This window comes from Somniosus microcephalus, chromosome 6, assembly GCF_052327205.1.
Source record: "Somniosus microcephalus isolate GS21.2 chromosome 6, FLI_Smic_1.0, whole genome shotgun sequence".
Classification (NCBI taxonomy): Eukaryota; Metazoa; Chordata; class Chondrichthyes; order Squaliformes; family Somniosidae; genus Somniosus; species Somniosus microcephalus.
The window spans coordinates 232598928-232621933 of NC_140992.1; the positions used below are offsets into that span (position 1 = coordinate 232598928).

Consider the following 23006-nt stretch of genomic DNA (forward strand, 5'->3'; position numbering starts at 1 on the left):
TACATGTTAATGACTTTTTGTGTGTGCTGGAAGTATAATTCCAATTTAAACATAGCCTGCAGCTATGTTACTATTTGCCCCAGCTATTTGTCTGTTTTAAGAAGTTAACAGATTAAAATTCAGTTACTTTATTTTCAAGATTTATTTGCTTTATCTTGCAGTTTTCTTAAAATTTGCTAATTGCCTTCAAAATGTCTCCTTCAGTTAAAGAATAGGGGTTTATGCCAAAGGTAACTTTGTGACTGCTACTGATGTCCCTCTGTTCTTGACTGAAAGTAAGTGTGCTTGTAGCCTGCAGTGGGTAATGTCTATATTTCTTTCACATCCAGGGTATGTGCTGCAAATTCATTGTGCTCGTATAAAGCACCTGAAATCTATTAAGGCACTTGAGCTTTACAATGTGTGTTGACTAGCTTTGGTGGTTCTTAACAACAGAATGTGGTTGGTCATGCAGCCTCGTTCAGCTAGGAGTGCTCAATCTATTATGTCCAAAGATGCTGTTTAACCTGTATCAATGTGACCCCATCTGTCAGAATTTTTTTTGTATTTGGGATATAACTTCATATTTCCTTCCCTCTGAGATTGAGCCATCATGATGTCCTTTAAATGTGTTGGATCCTTGAAAACATGAAGCCGGAATTTACTGTGGGTAATAACGGCGAACTAACAGCGTTCACCGCTATTACCTCTTTGAAACTGACCGCAACTTCAGGATGTAGTGCACGCGCATCTAAATGCAAAAATTCTGAAGTTATAGTCAGTCATCTACTGCTCCGACGCTGTCTGCGCTGTGACCGCCCCCCAAATAGCTGGCAATCAGGGAAATCAGTGAAACTGATGAAAACTTGGGCTTTTCCGTGGTAATCTCGATGTTAAAATACCCCATTAAATGTTCAGCCTTGTTGGATTAGGTGTAACTGGGGTTTTAACTGTGTATTGACTGCTAAACAAATGTTATGGCCCTGAAAAACTAATTTTTAATCTTTGTGGCGTGTCAAATTTCTCCATTATGATAATTACAATTTTTAAGAAACTTTAATTTTTTTTTTATAGTTTGTTAATATTTCAGGTTCGACCTTATGCCCATGTGAGAGCCCAAGTCTTTGTTTTGCTCTCTGTAGCATTTTTAAAATGTGTCTCGTGACTGTATTACAATAAGTTCTGGAATCATTTCTCTGAACTCTTGCATTTGAAGATAATAAGTTGCTATGGATCGCATATTACATTTCAAATGTGATTTTAACAGAAAACTACAAAATGTTATAATTTGACTTAACCAGTTCTTAAATATCATAGAGTCATACAGCACAGAAAGAGGCCCATCGTGTCCACGCCGGCCATCAAGCCCTGTCTATTCTAATCCCATTTTCCAGCACTTGGTCCGTAGCCTTGTATGCTATGGCGTTTCAAGTGCTCACCTAAATGCTTCTTGAATGTTGAGGGTTCCTGCCTCTACCACCCTTTCAGGCAGTGAATTCCAGATTCCAACCACCCTCTGGATGAAAAAGTTTTTCCTCCAATCCCCTCTAAACCTCCTGCTCCTTACCTGGAAACTATGCCCCCTAGTTATTGACCCCTCTACTAAGGGGAAAAGTTCCTTTCTATCTACCCTATCTATGCCCCTCATAATTTTGTACACCTCAATCAGGTCCCCCCTCAGCCTTCTCTGCTCTAAGGAAAACAACCCCAGCCTGTCCAGTCTCTCTTCATAGCTGAAGTGCTGCAGCCCAGGTAACATCCTGGTGAATCTCCTCTGCACCCTCTCCAATGCAATCACATCCTTCCTATAGTGTGGCGACCAGAACTGCGCACAGTATTCCAGCTGTGGCCTAACTAGCGTTTTGTACAGCTCCATCATAACCTCCCTGCTCTTATATTCTATGCCTCGGCTAATGAAGGCAAGTATCCCATATGCCTTTTTAACCACCTTATCTACCTGCCCTGATGCATTCAGGGATCTATGTACATGCACGCCAAGGTCCCTCTGATCCTCTGTCCTTCCAAGGGTCCTAACATTCATTGTGTATTCCCTTGCCTTGTTAGTCCTCACCTCACACTTTTCAGGGTTAAATTCCATTGGCCACTGATCTGCCCATCTGACCAACCCGTTTATATCGTCCTGTAGCCTGAGGCTTCCCTCCTCGCTATTTATCACCCCACCAATTTTCGTGTCATCTGCGAACTTACTGATCATACCTCCTATATTCATATCTAAATCATTAATGTACACTACAAACAGCAAAGGACCCAGCACCGACCCCTGCGGTACACCACTGGACACAGGCTTCCAGTCACAAACAACCTTCAACCATCACCCTCTGCCTCCTGCCACTAAGCCAATTTTGGATCCAATGTGCCAAGTTGCCCTGGATCCCATGGGCTCTTACCTTCTTGATCAGTCTCCCATGTGGGACTTTGTCAAAAGCCTTACTGAAGTCCATGTAGACTACATCAACTGCACTACCCTCATCCACACACCTAGTCACCCTCTCTCAAAATTCAATCAAATTGGTTAGACATGATCTCCCCCTGACAAAGCCATGCAGGCTATCCTTGATTAATCCTTGCCTCCCCAAGTGGAGACTAATTCTGTCCCTCAGAATTTTTTCCAATAATTTCCCTACCACCGATGTTGGGCTCACTGGCCTGTAATTCCCTGGTTTATCTCTACTACCTTTCTTGAATAATGGTACTACGTTAGCTGTTCTCCAGTCCTCTGGCACCTCGCCTGTGGCCAGAGAGGTTCTGAAAATTTGTGTCAGAGCCCCTGCAATCTCCTCCCTTGCCCCTCACAGCAGCCTGGGATACATCTCGTCTGGGCCTGGGTATTTATTCACTTTTAAGCCTGCTAAAACCGCTAGTACCTCCTCCCTCTCAATACTAATTTGTTCAGGTATATCACAATCCCCCTGCCTGATTTCTATGCCTACATTGTCCTTCTCCATAGTGAACACAGATGCAAAATATTTATTTAAAACCCCACCTACATCTTCTGGCTCTACACACAGATTGTCACTTTGGTCCCTAATGGGCCCTACTCTTTCCCTGGTTATCCTCTTGCCCTTAATATACTTAAAAAAACACCTTGGGATTTTCCTTTATTTTGCCCGCCAGTGTTATTTTATGCCCCCTCTTCGCTCTCCTAATTTCCTTTTTAAGTACCCCCCTGTACTTTCTATACTCCTCTAGGGCTTCCACTGTTTTTAGTCCTTTGTATCTGCCAAAAGCCTCCCTTTTTTTCCCTAATCCATTCTCGTATATCCCTTGACATCCAGGGTTCCCTGGGCTTGTTGGTCCCACCCTTGACCTTTACGGGAACATGTTGCCATTGTACTCTCTCTATTTCCTTTCTGACAGACTCCCACTGCTCAGATGTGGATTTTCCTACAAGTAGCTGATCCCAGTCCACTTTGGCCAGATCCTGCCTTATATTAAAATTGGCCTTCCCCCAATTTAGAACCTTTATTTCCGGTCCATCTTTGTCTTTTCCATGACTACCTTAAATCTCACCGAATTATGGTCACTGTCACCAAAATGCTCTCCTACTGACACTTCTACCACTTGCCCGGCTACATTCCCTAGAATTAGGTCCAGTACCGCCCCCTCTCTTGTAGGACTTACTACATGCTGGCTCAAAAAGCTTTCCTGGATGCACTTTAAGAATTCTGCACCCTCTAAGCCTTTCACACTCTGACTATCCCAGTTAATATTGGGGAAGTTGAAATCCCCTACTATTATTACCCTATTATTTCTGCACTTCTCTGAGATTTACCTACATATCTGTTCCTATATCTCCCCCTGACTGGGGGCCTACAGTACACTTCCAGCAAAGTGCTTGCCCCCTTTTTTGATTTTAAGTTCTACCCATATGGCCTCATTAGAGGAGCCTGCTAAGATATCATCCCTCCTTACAGCAGTAATTGACTCCTTGATTAATGTTGCGACACCCCCTCCTCTTTTACACCCCCCTCTGTCTCGCCTGAAGATTCTATACCCCGGAATATTGAGCTGCCCCTCCCTCAACCATGTCTCTGTAATAGCAACGATATCATACTCCCATGTGTTCATCAACACCTTCAATTCATCTGCCTTACTCGCAAGACTCCTTGCATTAAAAGAAATGCCATCCAGCCTTGCCACACTCCCTTGTGCCGTTACATATTTGCTCTGCCTTCCAGGCTGACTTGTTTTTTCCTCTATATTTGGCTGTGCATCACCCCCTACTATAGCTCCACTCTGTATCCCATTCCCCTGCCAAGTTAGTTTACCCCCCCCCCCCCCCCCCCCCCCCCCCCCCCAACAGTACCAGCAAAGCTCCCCGCAAGGATGTTGGTCCCGTTTGTGTTCAGATAGGTCCGAGTTATTTGTTTTGGTAATGTCCTATTGACTGGAGCATGATCAATAATCACAGAAAGATCCTTTCCTTTTCCAGCTTCATTCAGATGCTGACCTTTATTGTAAAGGTCTTGTAGTAAGAACTTCAATTTATATAGCACCTTAACTCAGGATATCTTGGAGCACTTCACAGCCAATTAATTACTTTTTGAAGTGCAATGTGGTGGCCTAATTGTGCACAGCAAGGTTTAACTCCTGACGTTCTGATCAGAACTGGCACTGTTTGCATTGTAACTTTCTTCACTAGTGCTTATGCAGAAAAGCCAAGCGCACAAGATATTTTTTCCAAATTTACATTATGTACTATGCTGTCACTACTGGATGATGTGATATGTCATTGAAGGCAGCACACTACTTGTACAAACATCAATGTTGATGAAATACTAATAAAGCTTTTAGGTCACTTTGGGTACATTCAGAAGGACTGCACAAAAGTCAAGTGCTATAGGTACAGAGCAGGTGACCAGCAGGTATCTTAAAAGGTACATTGTGAAAGTAGTATTAAACTCTAAGCAAGAGGTGAATTACAGTTCTGGTTATCAATATGTTATATAGTGGACTTCATACTGCCTTTATGTAAAGTTGTTGCTCAAAATGGAGTTTACAGTAACAAAATGTATTGCTAAATAATGTCTCATAGAAAGATTGTGCATTGGCGCTCCTTAGAGGCAAGTGGTGGAATTAAAAAAAAAAATCATATATAGAAAACAAATCCAAATCTGTACTAATAGCACAATACAATACTACATAATATTATACAAATGATATATTATACATGCTAGGGATAAGCAGAAATCAAGTTTGAGAATAAAGTTCCAATTAACTCTACCTGTTTATTATATTAGAAAAACTGATAAACTTCCCCCCCCCCAACATTCTTGTGGCAACTTATGACAGTGATGCTTTTTTCAGATTCAACTATAATAGAAAGAAAGAAAAAAATGCATTTATATAATAACTTTCATGATCTCGTAATTATCCCAAAGCACTTCATAGCCAATGAAGTACTTTTTGAAATGTAATGCCATGACTGAATTTTTGATTCTTTGTTTTACTGGACTGTTGTCTCTACTTACTGTAATATATTTGTTTTGGACTGGAGATGGAGAGCAGAGCATTGTTGACTGAGAAAGAGAGGAGTTCTTGGGTCCACTGTGGTGGCCAACATGCTCCTGCAAGTGAATGCAGATGAAGGCTTTACATGGACCAGTGGCCAGGAAGAAGTCGACTCTGAGGAGAGAAGGGAGAAAATTAGCGAGGTGGGGAGGATGAGGATATAAGTACATGCTTCTCTTTTCCTTTTAAACTAGATTTTGGGAGTGGGGGTGGGGAAAACTTGTACTTGGAAGATAATTTTTCCCCTATTTCTTTTTGTGAAACCCCAAGTAAAATCAGTGCAACATTGTGTTAATGGCATTTATCTTTTTCTACCTCTTCTTCTGATCATTTTTTCTTGCTCTCTAGAAAGTATTGATTCCTTGTTGGGGGCAACCCCCAGTACCTTGCTCAAGTGGCCAGTGTTCATACAAGAGCCTAGACAGTGATGTAGGCTATTTAACCAAAGAAGGTGTTGCAGCTGAACCTAACCTGGCATAACCTAGTTTCTACATATGCACACTGCTAGTAGGGTTTGTTGGATGGCGATTAGAACTGGGGTTGATTTTTTTTTTTAATCCCCAGCCCCGCTCCAGGGGTGTTGAGGGCAATTATAGCTCTCCTACTGCTGCTCCAGCTGAGTCCGTTAATTCACAACAGACCAGTGATTGAACAAGATAGTATTTCATACAAAATTAAGAAATGGCACAGCATGGTCTATGTCTTCACGTTGATGCCCCGTGTTTATTAACCAGTACATTTTTAATCATGTGAACAAGGATCTAATTAACAGATGTGCACAAAAGCTTTGACATTGCACCCAAATCTTGTGGCTGAAGGAGCATTTATGGAGGTGAATTGGTTTTAAAATAATTTCAAGCATAACCAAGGATGTTGTTTGGTTCTGTTCTAGCACATTTTTATTCTTCCCTAACCAGTGGCATCCAGCTCAAGCTCTGAAGCCTCTTCGTCCACGCATAGCCTTGTCAGTTTGTTTTCTGTCTGTCTCTTGGAAGTTCATGTGTATCCTACTCTGATTCTTTTCTGTACAGAAGAATTATGTAAAATTAACATAAACTGTTCTGAGTTGTACTTTTATAAATCTGTTACAATTTATATAGAATTTATTTGCTAATATACTTGGAGACAAAGAGTTTTCATCCAAAGACACATTTTCCAGTTTGTAAATATGTGTCAAAATATGTTTCTAATCTATTCGTTGTCAGATAAAGCTCCTGGATTATATCAATGTGTTTAGGCTGTCATCTTTTTATTGACTGATTTCCCCCTCCCCAGTCTGGATTATCTATAAAAGTACATTATTTACAAAATATGCAGTAGAATTTTTATTGTGGAGGAGGAAATTGTATTACAAATTATTATATTTTTTTATGTGATCGTGTTTATACCTACAGGTTGAGCTTGTTTACAGTAATCTGTAATGACCTAACTGTTTTGCTTAAAATTCGCTCAAATGAAGTGGTGTTAATAGCTTTACATGTTGCGATCAAGCTATTGTGAAATAAGGAGGAAAAACAGTTCCTCAAAATAATTTTCAGTGCCTCAGGAAAAAAGACAGGCATTCATCTCAAACAAATTTGTTCAGGCATGCTAAATATATGCAGTTATATCAAATATAAGTATATTTGTATCTTTTTTTTTAATAATGATTGAGGGAGATAAACTAAAGTTCATGGTGAAAGTTTGTGAAATCAACAAGAAACTGCCTTCAGATATTGTAATGCTGCTTGTCACCAAACCGTGAAGTCCCATGGAAAAGTGGATTTGTTTCAGATACTTTTATTTTTTGATCAATTAAGTTGCAGCTGTATGCTGTATTTTTGTTTACAGTATGAACAATCTTGGAATTCTTGACATTGCTTTTCATGAGCAGTTGTCTATTTTAATAACAGGTGGTCTCAAGCTGCAAGGAAAAAATCCAGCACTGGTAAGTCCAAACATTTCAGTGAACATGCTTACTCTAAGTATTAAGTTCTCTTAGCATTTTTCCGATCATTTTGCTTGTCAAATACTATGAATGATGTAATCCCACCAATAAGTAAATGGACCTCTTTTAATAGAAAGTGAAAAATGTATGAAAAACACTCTACATTCTATACAGCTCAGCAGTTGTACATTACTTTTACCAGTGAGAAACTAGGAAAGAAAATGTAACTTCCTTCCTTGCTGTGCTTTACAGTAAACAAGTGATATCTATATAGAAGAATATATAACTCAGCACTTTCTTTATCAATAATAACTCAACTTGGTATTCCCAGTCCAAACATTAATGAATGTCCCATGCTTTGCAAATTGCATAAATTAAGTTTCGAGACTGTTCATCGAGATGAGCAGTTTTGTTTCCACTTCGGACACCAGAAATAACTGCACTTGAGAGAGGTTAAATTCAAAAATCTTTATTTGCAGACCAAGCAATAGTACCTTGACCTAGAGAACAGAAATGTTATGGTTTGGAGCTTCTGTGATCCTCGGCTTGTTCTGCCAGACCCCAGCTATTCTATCTCTCTTTATATTACATTGGTGACCTGGCCTAACCAGAATCACAAAGCCATCTGGTTATCACATAGAGGTATCGTTTCCCTGTCTCACTCCATATACAAAGGCTATCCGTTTATAAGCCCGTTCTACACAACTTCGAGAGGAGTCAGAACATTGGGTTACTATCAGATACTTGCACAGACGTATCCTAGCTTTAACCAAGCTACCACTTCACACTGATGACTGTAACAGGTTTACTGGGAAAAATGATCAAGTATTCTGGGAAAGATGCATAGCAGTAAAACCTACTGGCCAGCTTAGCAGATACTGTGTCATGTGCTCAACATACCAGTGAGGTGAACACAACTTCTTCGTATAATAAATTTATTGAACAGTATTACCTATGGGGAAGATGAAATACTATGTTAGTATTAATGATGTAAGTACACTTGGTCTTGTCAAATTTTAATCCACGGTCACTCAATTTTTATGCTATGAAACAGCTGGTTTTCTCATGAGGTTAATGGAGGGAATACCTGTTAAAATTTAAGATATTGTAGAAATCCTCACCCCCCTCCCCACCACCACCGCCACCTCCCAGATGGTTAGGTGGTAGAACTCACCTCTGAGTTAGCAGGTCATGGATTCAAGCCCCACTTCAGAGTTGACCAAGTGATTTAGACTGCCACTTAAGTGTGGTACTGAGGGAATGCTGCACTTTTAGGTGCCATTTTTCAGATGAGACATTAAACCAAGGTGCGCCTGCCTGCTCAAGTAGACATAAACTGTAAGGAATTGGTCAATGCCAGTAGTGCGAATCGGCAGCCCGTTTTACACCATGCTCAACAGGCTGCCGATTCACTATTGGCTCGATTTGCGTTGCTGGCATTGACCAATTTCACCCCCATGTCACATTTGAGGAGCAGAGGCATTTCCTGGTGTCCTGGCGAACACTTATCCTTCTACCAACATCATTAAAACATCATTTATTTCATTGATGTTTGTTGGACCTTGCAGTGTGTAAATTGTCTCACATTTGCCTGCATTACAACAGTTACTGTACTATAAAAGTAATCCATTGGCTGTGACATGCTTTAGGACATCCTGAGGATGTGAACAGCACTATATAAATGCACGTTCGTTCTTCCTTTAAATGCAGGGTGATGCATCATTGACTAGCAAGATCCCAACTACTGAATTAACTGATATCAGCAAGGCAGTGGTAGGGGGTGAGTGAGGCTTTAATTGTCCTTCTCGCTTCTAGATTAGGGATGGGAGGAAATTGGTCAGGATTCCTGCTGCTGATTTCTATGCACTTGCCCTGGCTTATTTGATTATTCTCCGACACAGCCCTATAGTCCAAGGACACTGAGCTCAACTGTGCCTTCATCAGCCCAGTTGAAATTGGCCAACTTTGTACAGAACAGGGATTGAAATTGACATTCACTAGTTCGTATTGCAATTCACTTACCCACTGATCCATTGGGAACTAGGGGTTACATTTGCTCTCCTTTAACAGATTGTTTAATAGTTTACCACCTAGTTGTTTTTTTATGTGATGTTCCTAGACAGTGCAGTAAGTTCTAGGAGGTGTTGCACACACGAATACATTTTTCATATATTATATTTTATATATATATATCACTTACAATTTTCTAAAGTAGTCAAATAACAATTTTCTAATTGTGTATATTGCTAGAGAACTTTCTGTAGGAACTTTGGAATTGTATAAATGCTGTCTTCAGCTGTTTCAAATAATAGTGTTAAATTGAACATTATCACCATTGTATCCCAGTTACTGTTTACTCTATGCTTTTATATAAAGGTATGAAATGCTTTCTTTTTTAAAGACCCCTCTGAAGGCACATTGAGTATAAGCTCTGTTAGCAATCTCTAAACTGGAATAATATTAAAAGTCAAAATTATGTACTTCTCGAAAGCATACAGGATACATAATTAACTTGTACATGCATAATTCATTTGTTTATGTGAGAAATGTAAAAATTCAAATGTTAACATTTCAATATTTAGGGTTAAAGTACAAAATGGCTATGAAGCACTTCAAGATAGGCTTAAAACTTTGCCTGACAAAGTGTCTTACGATGTTATGGTGAGTATGAAATCTTCCTGAAAAAGATTTCCCCAGGGAAATTATGTAGATGTGTTCTGTTTTTTCCCATATGAATTGAAAAATCAGCATGTTTCCTTCTGCGAGCTCCTATTTGACTTTCGCTAAGCTTCTTGTAAATTGGGGTTAACAGCCAACCATCATTGATTTTCCCCAGTGACATTGTTCACGATGGGTCAAGTTATGCTATTGTGGAGGGCAGAGGATTTCTTGAAGTATAGAGGTGAGAGAGGGTGCACATCTCCAGTGAAAAGAGCATTCCATATTGGGATTTCTACCCAAAGATAATAAAGCACATTTTTGATTGGTTCCTATAAAATATTTAATGTTAAGTTGCAGAATCTACCATCATTTCCAGTCTCAGATTTTGTTTTCTCCTTTTGGAGTTGGCCTAAGCCATATTTATATTGGCATCATTCATGGTGTTTTGACAGTGAAGCTATGGGCTCTGGCTGGCTGTTTTGTTTTCTCTGCTCACTGAAGATGTGGGCTCCTTGCTGAGTTATGGTTTGACAGTGCCTTCCAGTGCCTCACTCGGGTGGAGATTACTCATGCATGAGCATAGATGGTGAGCTACTTCAGGCTATTCAAGTGCAGTATGTGTCAAAGATGAGCATGATCTTGCCCACATGAGGCTGCTAGATAGTAATCAGGAATGAGAACTAACTTGCCACAAACCAGGGATTAAACACAGGACCTTCCTGGCCTGTTTGGCTGAATTATTCACCGCTTTAACAGTGAGTCATCAGGGAAGCCCAGCTATTTGGTTTTAACATGATTGATATAGTTGAGATGTTACCTCTTTGGCCAAAACCTCATACTAATTCCCTACCTAATTTGTGAGATCAGCAAACAATTGTTCTCAATTTGTCATTTGAAGTGATTATGTCAAAGCATTTAGTTTTGTCTTGTTTTCTACAGAATACTTAAGTTTGTGCAAATGTATTTTTATTGTGTTTTGGATAAATTTGTCTTTGAAATATTTCAATTAAGATGTCTCCAAGAGTCCTCCTTGTGCCCTATATAAAAAAAATTCCTGATGTGGGCATTGCTGGCATTTATTACCCATCTCTAGTTGCCCTGATACAACTGGGTGGCTTGCTAGGCCAGAGGTCAGTTAAGAGCGAAGGGGTGGGACTTGGAGTTACATATAGGCCAGACCAGGTAAGGATGGCAGGTTTCCTTCCCTGAAGGATATTAGTGAACCAGTTGGATTTTTACAACAATCATGGTCACTTATACTGACACCAGTATTTTATTTCCAGACTTTTCTCTTTGAATGGAATTCACATTCTCAAACTGCCATGACAGGGTTTGAACGCGTGTTTTCTGGATTGTTAGTGTTAATCTAATTAATTTTGACGTAGAAGTACCATTTTTGGTTGTATAGTTTTGAGTAGCTCAAATCTAAGAGGAGGAAAACAAATCTTTGGGGAATTGCTATGTGCTTACAAATTTTCAGCTCCCAGTTAGAAAAACAGCCTTGTATTCTTTGTATACATTTGACACTTTGAAGTGTGATGGATGCCCTCAAAACTTTTATATAATATATAGATAATTACTTTACTAGCACAAAACTCTGGTGAGTAAAAGGTCTTTTTAAGTGGTTATTATAATAAAGGATTTACATTGTAGCCTTGTTTTATTCTTAAAAATGTTGAAATACAATTTACAAAATGAATACAGACCATTCAGCTGGTTACAATATAGTCTTGTTGATGTAAACTTTTTTATTTCATAATTGTTTTTGTGACAGGTGCCATTTGGCCCACTTGCATTTATGCCAGGACAGCTAATCCACACAAACGAAGTCAAGGTTTTACTAGGTGACAATTGGTTTGCCAAGTGCTCTGCAAAGCAAGCTATTGGTCTGGTGGAGCACAGGAAAAAACGTGAGTTACTTTAAATTTTAAAACTTTAATTTTGTTCTTTTTGAATGTAGTTGCAGGGACAATGTTTCCGATGTTTTGTCATATTAGTCACAGGACCTTTCTAGGGAAGAATATCAAACAGGCGATCCATGCAGGTAACTGGCTAACAGTAATTGATCTTGAGGACATTTAGGGATAAAGAAATCTCACTTACTGCTTGGTTTAACATTGGCAGAGTGAACTACTAGTGCTAGTATATTGCTGTTTGGTCTGACATGAGCCTAGTGGTCTTCAAGTGCTACTCAGTGGTAAAGTCTTTTTTTGAGGTTGCGGAATAACTCACAAATGCCTTTAGCTGGGCATATGGCTAACTGAGCATTCTTGATGAGTCTTCAAAGGAAATACACTGTACTCCTGATAATTCAAAATAGTTTTTTGCACTGAAAATTTTGAATTACACAGGAATTTGATTTAAGCAATGTAAATAACATGGGAAAGTAGGAACTTTTAAAGTAAATTAATTCCAATTTTTCTTTAAGACCATGTTTTTCATGCTGTAATATTTGAGATTTAAAAAAAAGAAATCCCAATTCTAAGATATACCTGATTCCAGATAGCCAATCCAAGTGCTTCTGAGGATGGGCTCCGAGCACATTAGTTTCTGCGGTCATGCTCCGAATAGTTTGAGTTCCACCTACCCCCAGGGACAGTGTTGAGATTTTGCTCAACTCCTTGCTCTTCCACTGAGGGGAACGATCTGCTTATTATGCTCTGATGTTTAGTCAGATAGTTTATTGTTTTGAAATAACAAGAACACAGCTGTGGAACAAAACACATTTTAGTCCAAAACATATTGAGAAGTACTGCACTTGTACCATCACACTTCACATGCAACTATATTTGCAATGCTACATATACAATTTCATTAGAATTAAAGCAATCTTACTGCAGAGTAATACGTTCCAATCAATTAAATTCAGTTTACCACTGAATTAGCTCAGTGGAGTATTCATCCCTTATGCAATGTTGTCCAGGTTTGTAAAATCTTCCATTGACAACTATTTCATTGGATTTCGTCCACTCAACAATTCACTGACTGCATTTGTAGGGGAGTTGGGTTGTAAGGAGACTTGAGTCATAGTTCAGTTACAGGAAAATGAAGTGGGCATGTATATGTAGAATAGCAAATGTAACTCCATTATTCAAGAAGGAACAGGGGGAGAAACCAGGTACCTGTAACTACAAAATTGTCGGTTTGACAATAGTTGTGGCAAAGTTACTGGAATCTATCATTAGGGACAGAGTGATTGAGTACTTGGACAAGTATGAGCTGATCAAAGAGAGTCAGCATGGATTTGTGAAAGATGGGTCATGTCTGACTAATGTAGTTGAATTTTTTGAGGAGGTCACTAGCATGGTGGATAGTGGTATGTTTATGGCTGCTTATATGGACTTCCGAAGGCATTTGATATGGTTTCACGTAAGATTATTAACAAATGAAAGTGCACAGAATTGGTGTTAACCTTGTGTCGTGGGTTGGTAATTGGTTGGGTGGTCGGAAACAGAGAGTAGGGGTAAAGGGAATGTTCTCTGATTAGCGGGATGTGACAAGTGATGTTCCCCAGGGATATGTTCTGGGGCCTTGACTTTTCACCATATATATTAATGACTTGGATGAAGGAATAGAGAGTTGTACATGAAAGTTTGCAAATGACACCAGTTAGGAGGCACAGTAAGTTGTATAGATGGCAGCAGGAAGTTAGAAAGGAACATAGACTAAGTGAGTGGGAAAAACGATGGCAGATGGAGTTCAAGGTGGGGAGTGTGAGGTTATACACTTTGGTTCTGACAGACAAATTGGAATATTATAATGGTGAGGGATAAGGAGCAAAGGGAGTTAGGTGTCCATGTACACAAATCACTAAATGCTAGTGCACAGGTACAAAACATATTCAAAAACAATGACGCTTCAGTTGTGCAGAGCCTTGGTCAGACCCTATCCAGGTTACTGCATTCAGTTCTGGGTACCGTACCGTAGGAAAGATGTATTACCCTTGGAGGCACAGCACAGATTCACCAGAATGATACCTGGGTTTAAAGGGTTAAATTATGAGGACAGGTTGCATAAATATGGTTTGTATTCACTTGAGTTTAGAAAGTTGAGGGATAATCTAATCAAGGTGTTAAAACGATAAAGGGATTTGATCGGGTAGATACAGAGAAACTTTCAACTAGCGGGGAATCCAGAATAAGGGGACATAACCTTAAAATGAAAGCCAGGCCAGTTAGGAGTGAAATCGGGAAGCATTTTTTCATGCAAAGGGTAATGGAGATCAGGAACTCTATGCCCCAAAAGTCTGTGGATGCTGGGTCAATTGAAATTTTCATGATCGATATCAATAGATTTTGTTAGGTAAGTGTATCAAGGGATATGGAAAAAAGGTGGGTAAATGGAGTTGAGGTACAGATCAGCCATGATCTAATTGAATGGCGGAACAGGTTTATGGGGTTGAATGGCCTACAGCTGTTCCTATGTACAGGAATGCTCATTGGTGTATAAGGGAGTACCATTATTTCATGGTCTTAAACATGTATACCATCTAAATTGTGCAACATTCAGAAATATACAGCTTTCTCAAACTACCCAGCATAGCAGTTTCTCGAAAGTGGTTTTGTGCTGAATAGTAAGCTTTTTTAGAGATAACTTATAGATTGGTGTAAATCATCTATAATTTCAGCATTTTTCTAGTTTTATATTAATCAAATTTGTCTAGTTGCAGTTATACTTTTGTTCATGTTCAGATTTGGTTTAATATGGATTTTTGTTGTGTTTTTGTCAGTGATTTGGCTGTTTAACATTTATTAAAGGCATAGCATTTCTCAATAACTTTAACCTCCCACCTAAAGCTGTTCTTTAGATCCAGATATAGTTATTCATATTATCTTTTGAATTGAGCAAAAATATTCCAGAACCTTAACCTTTTCCCTGACCTCCAGCGTTTAACAACCACAGACATGGTTTTATATTATTATTTGACCATGCTTGGTTGAAATCTGTCAAACAGCTCTTGAGTTATTAGACTGTCTATGTCTGACCTTTCCAGAATCTGAGATATATGACTTCAAGGCTCAGGCTTGCTATGGCAACCATACCAATTTGCTGCTGTGTAAAAAGGCCTAATTGTTGCAGAAATTTAATGATCTAGAGCAAACTTCAAGGCTGTATGATTTTATGAAATGTTTGCCCTGTCATTTTCCTTTGTTTATGCAGTCATTATAATGCTGCATTTTCAATTTCCTGATTGCAAATGAAACTTTATTTTCTTTTACAGCACTAGAAGTTTCTTTACTGAGTGTTAGAAATAGGATTTTCAAGTCGTTTTTTTTTCAACATGTTTATATTGTAGACACAAATGCTAGCCATTTAGCAGTTCCATTTTGTGTCTAAATATGTATGTGTGTGTGTATAATATGTAGCATATGTCCATCAAGTCCATGGGGTAAAAATGAGTGATTGGCTGACATTAGAACTTGCCTCTTAAATTACAGATCAAATTGTCAGCAAGTACCAATGAGGAATTAGTAATCCGGTTAGAATTGAGCAATCAAATTGATCCTTTTATTTTGAGAGCAACCAATGCAGCGCTGCAAGTAGCAGAAAATACCAATTCCAACCTGGCAAGTGGCAAGAACAACCAATGAAATCACACCAACATTGTGTAACGTTGGTTTGAGTTGCAATCTTGAATATCCCCATCTGAAATTTAACCTGTAAAAATAATTAGTTATAATAAAATAAGCTAGTAAAACAAAAATTAATAATTCTGAATAAAATACTTATTTTGAATAAATGCTTCTTGGCCAGCCTGTTTGTTCGCTCACCATCTCATCCTGCTCCCGTTTCTTACTGCCTCAGCAGCCCATACAGAAGACTTTCTGGCCCACTTGTTTGTTCACCTGGTCCCAAACACTTTCCTGCCCATTTCCCCTTACTCACCCACCTCCGCTGCTTTCCAGAGTGGTTGCTGGCTTAGTTTGAGTGCTTCCTAGCTCATCTGCCAGCTCAACCCCGAACAGTTATAGCCTGCCTACCCCAAGGGCTTCCCAACCCACCAGTTTGCTGGCATGGCTGCACAGATGTCCCAAGTTCTTCCAATCACTTGTCTGAACGGGTGCTTCCTGGCCTCTTTGATGTGAAAAAGATGCACCGAGCGATAGAAGAATGAAATGATATAAATGCAGTGGGAGAGCCACAGAGAGAAGCATAGAAGTGACTTGGGATAGAATTGTCACGTCCTTAGCTAGAGGATAAACGGTCAAGAAAATGTATTCAGATAGGGCTTAATGTACTGGATTAGAGAATTTTGTGATATTTATTGTCATGTTTGGATATGTTGATTGAGTGAGCTGTATGCAAAGTCAGCTCACAAATATAAAAACAAGATACTTTCCTCCAGCAAAAGTAGGTATGCCTGCCCTTGGCCCCTCTCAATTGATGCGTTGACCACACCTTTTAATCTCGCTTGCTCTCATCCAAAAATACCATTGGTGTTTCTTTAGCTGTGCCTTCTCTGTGGATCCTCTTTCTCATAGCTATAACTTCTGCTTCTTGCTATCAATGCCAGCTCTGTTAAAATCCAGCATGACAATCCCATTGTACTGCCAGTTGTTACCTATGCCACATTCCCCGCTCAGCCATTTCTACACCTGGGCCTATGTGTTTGGTGTGGCTATGTTTCCCGGATTGCTTTTAGTCCCGGTCCTTCTCTTCCATTTCTCCCTTCCACCCCCAACCACCTTTCCAGGTTCCCCACCCCTCATTGTTTCATGCTGACCAGGCTCCAAACCTACTGAGTCCTCCCACTTGTCAGTCTACCACTTTGAGTGTGTATCTCAGCCCCTTCTGGTGACTGCTGCCAGAGCTCAATCACCCTCAAGTCCTTCCAGGTCTAGACTGTAAATTCATCCATACGTTCCCCAACCAGCATCCCCCATGATTACGTCCAGGTCCATGATGCCCTCCCTTGCTCCAACTTCAATTCTGCCCTTCTGGCTGTAGTACTGTTCGGTCTGACCATTAGCCCCACCTTCTCTCACAACCACATGTATTATAGCACCTCTTCCACAGTGTCTTCCCTACCCACATCTCCAACCTGGTATGCATTGCCTCCCATTTTGCTGTACACCCCATGTCTTAACCAAAAAAGGTGAGGGATAGATTTGAGTACATGAATAAAATAAATGAGAGCCACCCAGACAAAAGAGAGGAGATTCATTTGTTTTTTGCCCATATGGAACGCTACGGAAAGTCAAATATATTACTACATTGTGTGTTACAGGATATAATGCTCCTGTCCTTCCAAAATAGAATATCCTCTGACTCACCCATGATCAGTGCTACGAGTGCCCTATGCTTTGTGTGTATAGTTTTGAAATGTGTCGTTACACTCGAGATGTACCCTGTACATGCAAATTTGTGTGCGATTTATAAAAAAAAAAAGAAGCAAGTCAGTTATTAAATGTACAGAGAAAATCCCACAGCAACAAAAATGCCTTCGAACTAATTTCAGGGCTTCCAAATTAAGTTTTTAAAAAAAGAGAATGTTGGTCTGACCTCTGACTGGAGGATTGTGCTTAAAACAATTAGTCTCTAATTTGATCCAAGAAGGCATAACAATTATACATCATGGCTTAAAGGAACATAAAAAAGTGCACACATCTGCAATTTAACAGATTGGTATAATGCTCCTGTCCTACCATGAGCAGCACCATGGGCGATCTGCTGACGTACTGTAGCTTTTCTTAGATGTTTCAATGAGCATCTATCTACAGTAAGAAATCTGTTGCAATTCTGTTGGAATAAATGCACTGGGGTCCACTTAAACTATTTTAACCTTTGAATGTTCCTTCATTCTCCATATACCAGACTAAATATTCTGAAGCCCATGGGAGGGATTTCAGGCTATTTGAAGAGCAAATACTTCATTTCATTGTACAGCAATACTCTTCTTCTCTGCACCATATATAGGACCTCAGATTTTTTTCTTCCAGTTTATTTCCTCACTGTCTTATACAGTTATATTTACCCTACTTTTGCGAGAGTTAAAAAAGAATCAGCTCTTTGGTATTGCATTTTGCCAGGTTTCAATCAATGGACATGATGAGTACTAAATTTTAGTTTGAATTTTTCTTGTTTTTATTAATCTTAAATTTATGTATGCATCCCATGCATGCCTTGCCTTTAAAATTTGAATGAAAGGCTTTTCAATCATGTCAGAAGGTTCAGGTACTAGGAAGCATAAGCTGCATTAGAGTACTACCTCAAATTCTGTTTGTCAAGTCATTTCTGATCAAATTAAACAGAATGCAAAACACTTTGTCTAGGAATTTCCTTTCTGCAGTATATGCTCTCTTTAAGCCTACTGCACAGTGGGGATGCTACCAGACTCCCAAGCGTGAGACCACAGATGAAATAGTCTAATGCAAAATGTTTCCCTGTCGACATAAAGTGATGAGAAATGATATTCCCTCTGCACCTGGTTTTCCTTAACCGAATTGGTCCTTATTTTCTAAGCTTTATTCATTGATCACACCAATGTATGCATCGTCTAAAAACACTCCATACAGTAACAAGTTGCAGTGTAATTCACTGCATACAACAACTTGTATTTATATAGCGCCTGTAACATAGTAAAACGTCCCAAGGCGCTTCACAGGAGTGTTACAAGACACAAAATTTGACACCGAGCCACATAAGGAGAAAATGAGGGCAGGCGACCAAAAGCTTGGTCAAAGAGGTAGGTTTTAAGGAGCATCTTAAAGGAGGAGAGAGAGGCAGAGAGGTTTAGGCAGGGAATTCCAGAGCTTGGGACCTAGGCAACAGAAGGCACGGCCACCAATGGTTGAGTGATTATAATCAGGGATGCTCAAGAGGGCAGAATTAGAGGAGCGCAGATATCTCAGTATTTTGAGTTACAGTTTCAGGTAGTGTTGGCAGTAATACATTTGGTTTCTGTGCAAATATTTTACTAGAAACGATGCTGCATTTGCCTTTGAGATAAAATAATGTACTTCCACTAATGCATTTGATTCCTATGTAAATGTTCAATTGGCAAGGATGCTGCATCTATATGTAGGATTTCAATACACTAGTGTATTTACAGGAGGGCCACGTATCGTGCTCATTCCCCCTTTTTCCCCTGGCAGCAGCTGCACTAAGCTTCAGTATATTCCTTAGTACATAGCCCTGGATGTTAGAATTTGCAAGACTGTCTCGAATAAGTCTATGCTTTGGAAAACCAGATGTTTCTGGTGAACCTAAGTTGATGACTTTCCAAAAGCAATTGCTTTTTGTCTCTGTGTCCCTGGGAGCAGTCTATGACGCAGAGCCCTGTGTTACTGAGCTGCCAGGGAAGAACCTCAACAATCACCACTGAACCTTTTTCTGACTTTACAAATGAACATTCCAAAAGGAGGCGGACAACAGTCTCCACCACAGCTGTCTCGAGGGCACTGTTGTGTTGCAGATTCCAGGTGTACATGTTGCTTATTTTGAAGAAGGAAACAGCTATCTCCACCTGATGCCAATGCAAAATACAGATATGAAAGGAAGGAACTCTTATCCCAATCAACATCCTTCAATAAGAAGATAGCTGAATGCCTCCTGGCAACTATACCTGATAATTATTGTGGGTGGAGAGTAGATACTACAACAAGCTTTTGGATAAAAATAAGAAAATACTTGAAACACGCAGCAGGTCATTCAGCATCTGTGGACAGAACAGATAAGTTAATGTAACGAGCAAGGTCATCAATCTGAAATGTTAACCCTATGTTTCTCTCTTTACAGATACTGCCTTACCTGCCGAGTGTTTCCAGCATTTTCTGTTTTTATTTCAGACAAATTAATGTCTTGGGCATGCAGCACTTCATCAGAACGTTGATGAAGGGTGTATGCTCGAAATGTTAACTTACCTGTTCTCTCTAAAGATGCTTACTGACCTGATACATGTTTCCAGATGTTCTGCATTTGCAGTGCTTTGCATTTTATTTGTATAAATATTTGTATAACTTATGCCTCTGGAGCAAGGCTATTGTCTGACCAAACTGACCACCTTCTACAGGGGAGAGCAAGGTTACAGTGAAGCTGTTTGCAAACCATGGTCTGTTAGTTGAAAAGAACTTGAGCATGACATGGACTCCCTAGAACCTTGGAAGGGAAAGTGTCTTGAAATGGAAATGATGTACTGTACCATTTAAAAGAAGTAATCTTGTATTGGATTGATAATGTGTATATTAAACTCTAACGATCAGTTTATCCCAGATATAGCATTCATGATATCAATCTATAGAAAATTGAGTTTACTTAGTAGTTTGACTGTTTCTACCTGGTATAGGTTTGTCTATATTTGTGCTGTATACAGTAGAGTCAAATTCACTGTCTCATCAAGCATTGTCTGGTAAGTAATCTAGATAAGTGCTGTACTTCTCAAGCAGACTCTTTCACTGGAGAGTATTGGACATACAAACTAAACTTAAACCTGTTAGTAGATTTATTGCCTGACTATGGTTTATAGGAAGCTGTAATTCATTTAAGCAATAGATGGCCAATAATATCATTAGATGTCCATGTACACAGTTCACTAAATCCAGGCTTGGGCTGATAAGTTGCAAGGAATATTCGTGCCACACAAATGCAGGCCATGACTATCTCACAAGAGAGAGTCTAATCACCTCCCCATGACATTCGCCGAATCCCCCAGAAACTCAACTCGACCAGCCACATAAATGCCGTGCTACTAGAATAGGTCAGAGGCTAGGTATTCTACAGCGAGTGGCTCACCTCCTGACTCCCCAAAGCATTTCCACTATCTACAAGGCACGTCCTGAGTGTGATGGTTTGTTCTTGACTTGCCTAGATGAGTGCAGCTCCAACAGCACTCAAGAATCTTGACGCCATCCAGGACAAAGCAGTCCGCTTGATCGGCAGCCCATCCACTACCTTAAACATCCACTCCCTCCGCCATCGGCGCACCGTGGCTGCAGTGTGTACGATCTACAAGATGCACTGCAACAACTCACTAAGGCTTTTTCGACAGCACCTCACACCATCCCAGCATGGACATATATCACCGTTCCTTCATCGTTGCTGGGTCAAAATCCTGGAACTCCCTATCTAACAGCACTGTGGGTATCCCTTCACCACATGGACTGCAGCGGTTCAAGAAAAGGGATCACCGCCACCTCAAGGGCAACTAGGGATGGGCAATAAATGCTGGCCTTGCTAGCGACGCCCATATCCAGTGATTAAAAAAAAAAACAATGCACGGGTACAAAAAGTAATCAACAGGCTAATAGAATGTTGGCCTTTATCTCAATGGAGCTGCAGTTCAAAAGTGAGCAGTACTGCGTGCAGTTTTAAGCACCGAACATCAGGAAAGATATATTGATCATGGAAGGGGTACAGCGCAGATTCACCAGAATGATACCGGGGCTTAAAGGGTTAAATTATGAGGACAGGTTGCATAAACTTGGCTTGTATTCTCTTGAGTTTAGAAGGTTGAGGAGTGATCCAATTGAGGTATTTAAAACGATTAAGGGATTTGTTTGGTAGATACAGAAACTGTTTTCTCTGGTGGGGGAATCCAGAACAAAAGGCCATAATTTAAATATTAGAGCTAGGCCATTCAGGAGTGAAATCAGGAAGCACATTTTCACAAAATGTAGTGGAAATCTAAAACTTATTCTCAAAAAAGGCTGTGGATACTGGGTCAATTAAAACTTTCAAGAATGAGGTTGATAGATTTTTGTTAGGTAAGGGTATCAAAGGGTGTGGAACAAAGGTGGGTAAATTGAGTTGAGGTACAGATCAGCCATGATGTAATTGCCTGGCGGTACAGGCTTAAGGGCTGAATGGCCTACTCCTGTTCCTATTACTCGCCAATGCCCTGTTAAAATAGTGCTAATAAAGCGGTTTTATTCCTCAGATAAAATTTAGTCAATTAGAGTCTTCATGTTACTGAAAATACTGGTCATAGCTGAAAGTGGCCTCTACCTAAATTATTTATTAATTTCCAACAGTAAATTATTTCAAGTCTAAAGGTTAATGTGGTTATAAATGAAGCTTAGCCTGTTGTGTAAATATTATTTATGAACTTGTAGTGGATTGTTGTTCTCCCACAGCTTATAGTTTGGTAAGTAATAGTGAGGTTAGTAAGGCCATAAAAAAAAAACACGGGTTCATTTCTGGAGGGATTGAATTGAAAATCAGAGAAGTTATGTTAAACTTTTATAGAACCTTGTTTAGACTACACTTGGAGTACTGTGAACGGTTCTGATCTCCATATTATAAAAGATATTGGAGAAGGTGCAAAAAAGATTTACAAGGATATCATCAGAACTGAGAGGTTCTACCTATCGGGAAGGATAGAATGGCTGGGGCTCTCTTTCTCTAGAAAAGAGAAGGCAGAGTGGTGACCTGTTGGAGGCCTTTAAGATTATGAAAGCGTTTGATAGGGTAGACAGAGAAGATGTTTCCACTTGTGGGGAGACCAAAACTAGGGGCCATAAACAACATTCCCGTTAAGCTGGACAGCCGCACAGCGGTCTGGAGATCTTGCGCAGGCCGTTCACCGGCTTTTGCAAGGGAGAAACCGCGCATGCGCAAAGATATGAATGGGCCGTGCAGCCACTTAAAGGGGCCGCCCCCACCCCCCCCCCCCCCCCCAAAAAGAAATTACAGGGAACATTAGTCATAAACAATGTTCCCCCTAAGGTGCGCAACACATCAATCACGAGATCACGCACAGGCCGCTCACCAACTGCTGCTGCTGGAAGAGATACGGCCGTGCAGCAAATTTAAAGGGCCTGCGCAGGGAAGAAAAATTAGCGGGAACATTGATCATCAATATAAAATAAATCCAAAAGGGAATTCAGGATAAACCTCTTTATCCAGAGAGTGGATAGAATGTCGAACTCGCTGTCGGGAGTAGTTGAGGCGAATAGCATAGATGCATTTA

At 40.0% G+C, this 23006-nt stretch overlaps 1 protein-coding gene across 2 annotated transcripts in view; it reads left to right on the forward strand.

Moving 5' to 3' along the window:
* uri1 (URI1 prefoldin like chaperone) overlaps positions 1 to 23006 on the forward strand; it is a 63876-nt gene that overhangs the window by 3981 nt on the left and 36889 nt on the right. Inside the window, exons 2-4 of one of the 2 annotated variants that reach the window (XM_085991550.1) lie at positions 7404 to 7438; positions 10021 to 10099; positions 11874 to 12009. In XM_085991550.1, the coding sequence (XP_085847676.1) occupies positions 7404 to 7438; positions 10021 to 10099; positions 11874 to 12009 (250 nt within the window). Of the gene's footprint in view, positions 1 to 7341; positions 7439 to 10020; positions 10100 to 11873; positions 12010 to 23006 lie in introns of both variants that reach the window. The other variant, XM_085991551.1, reaches the window with a different exon arrangement.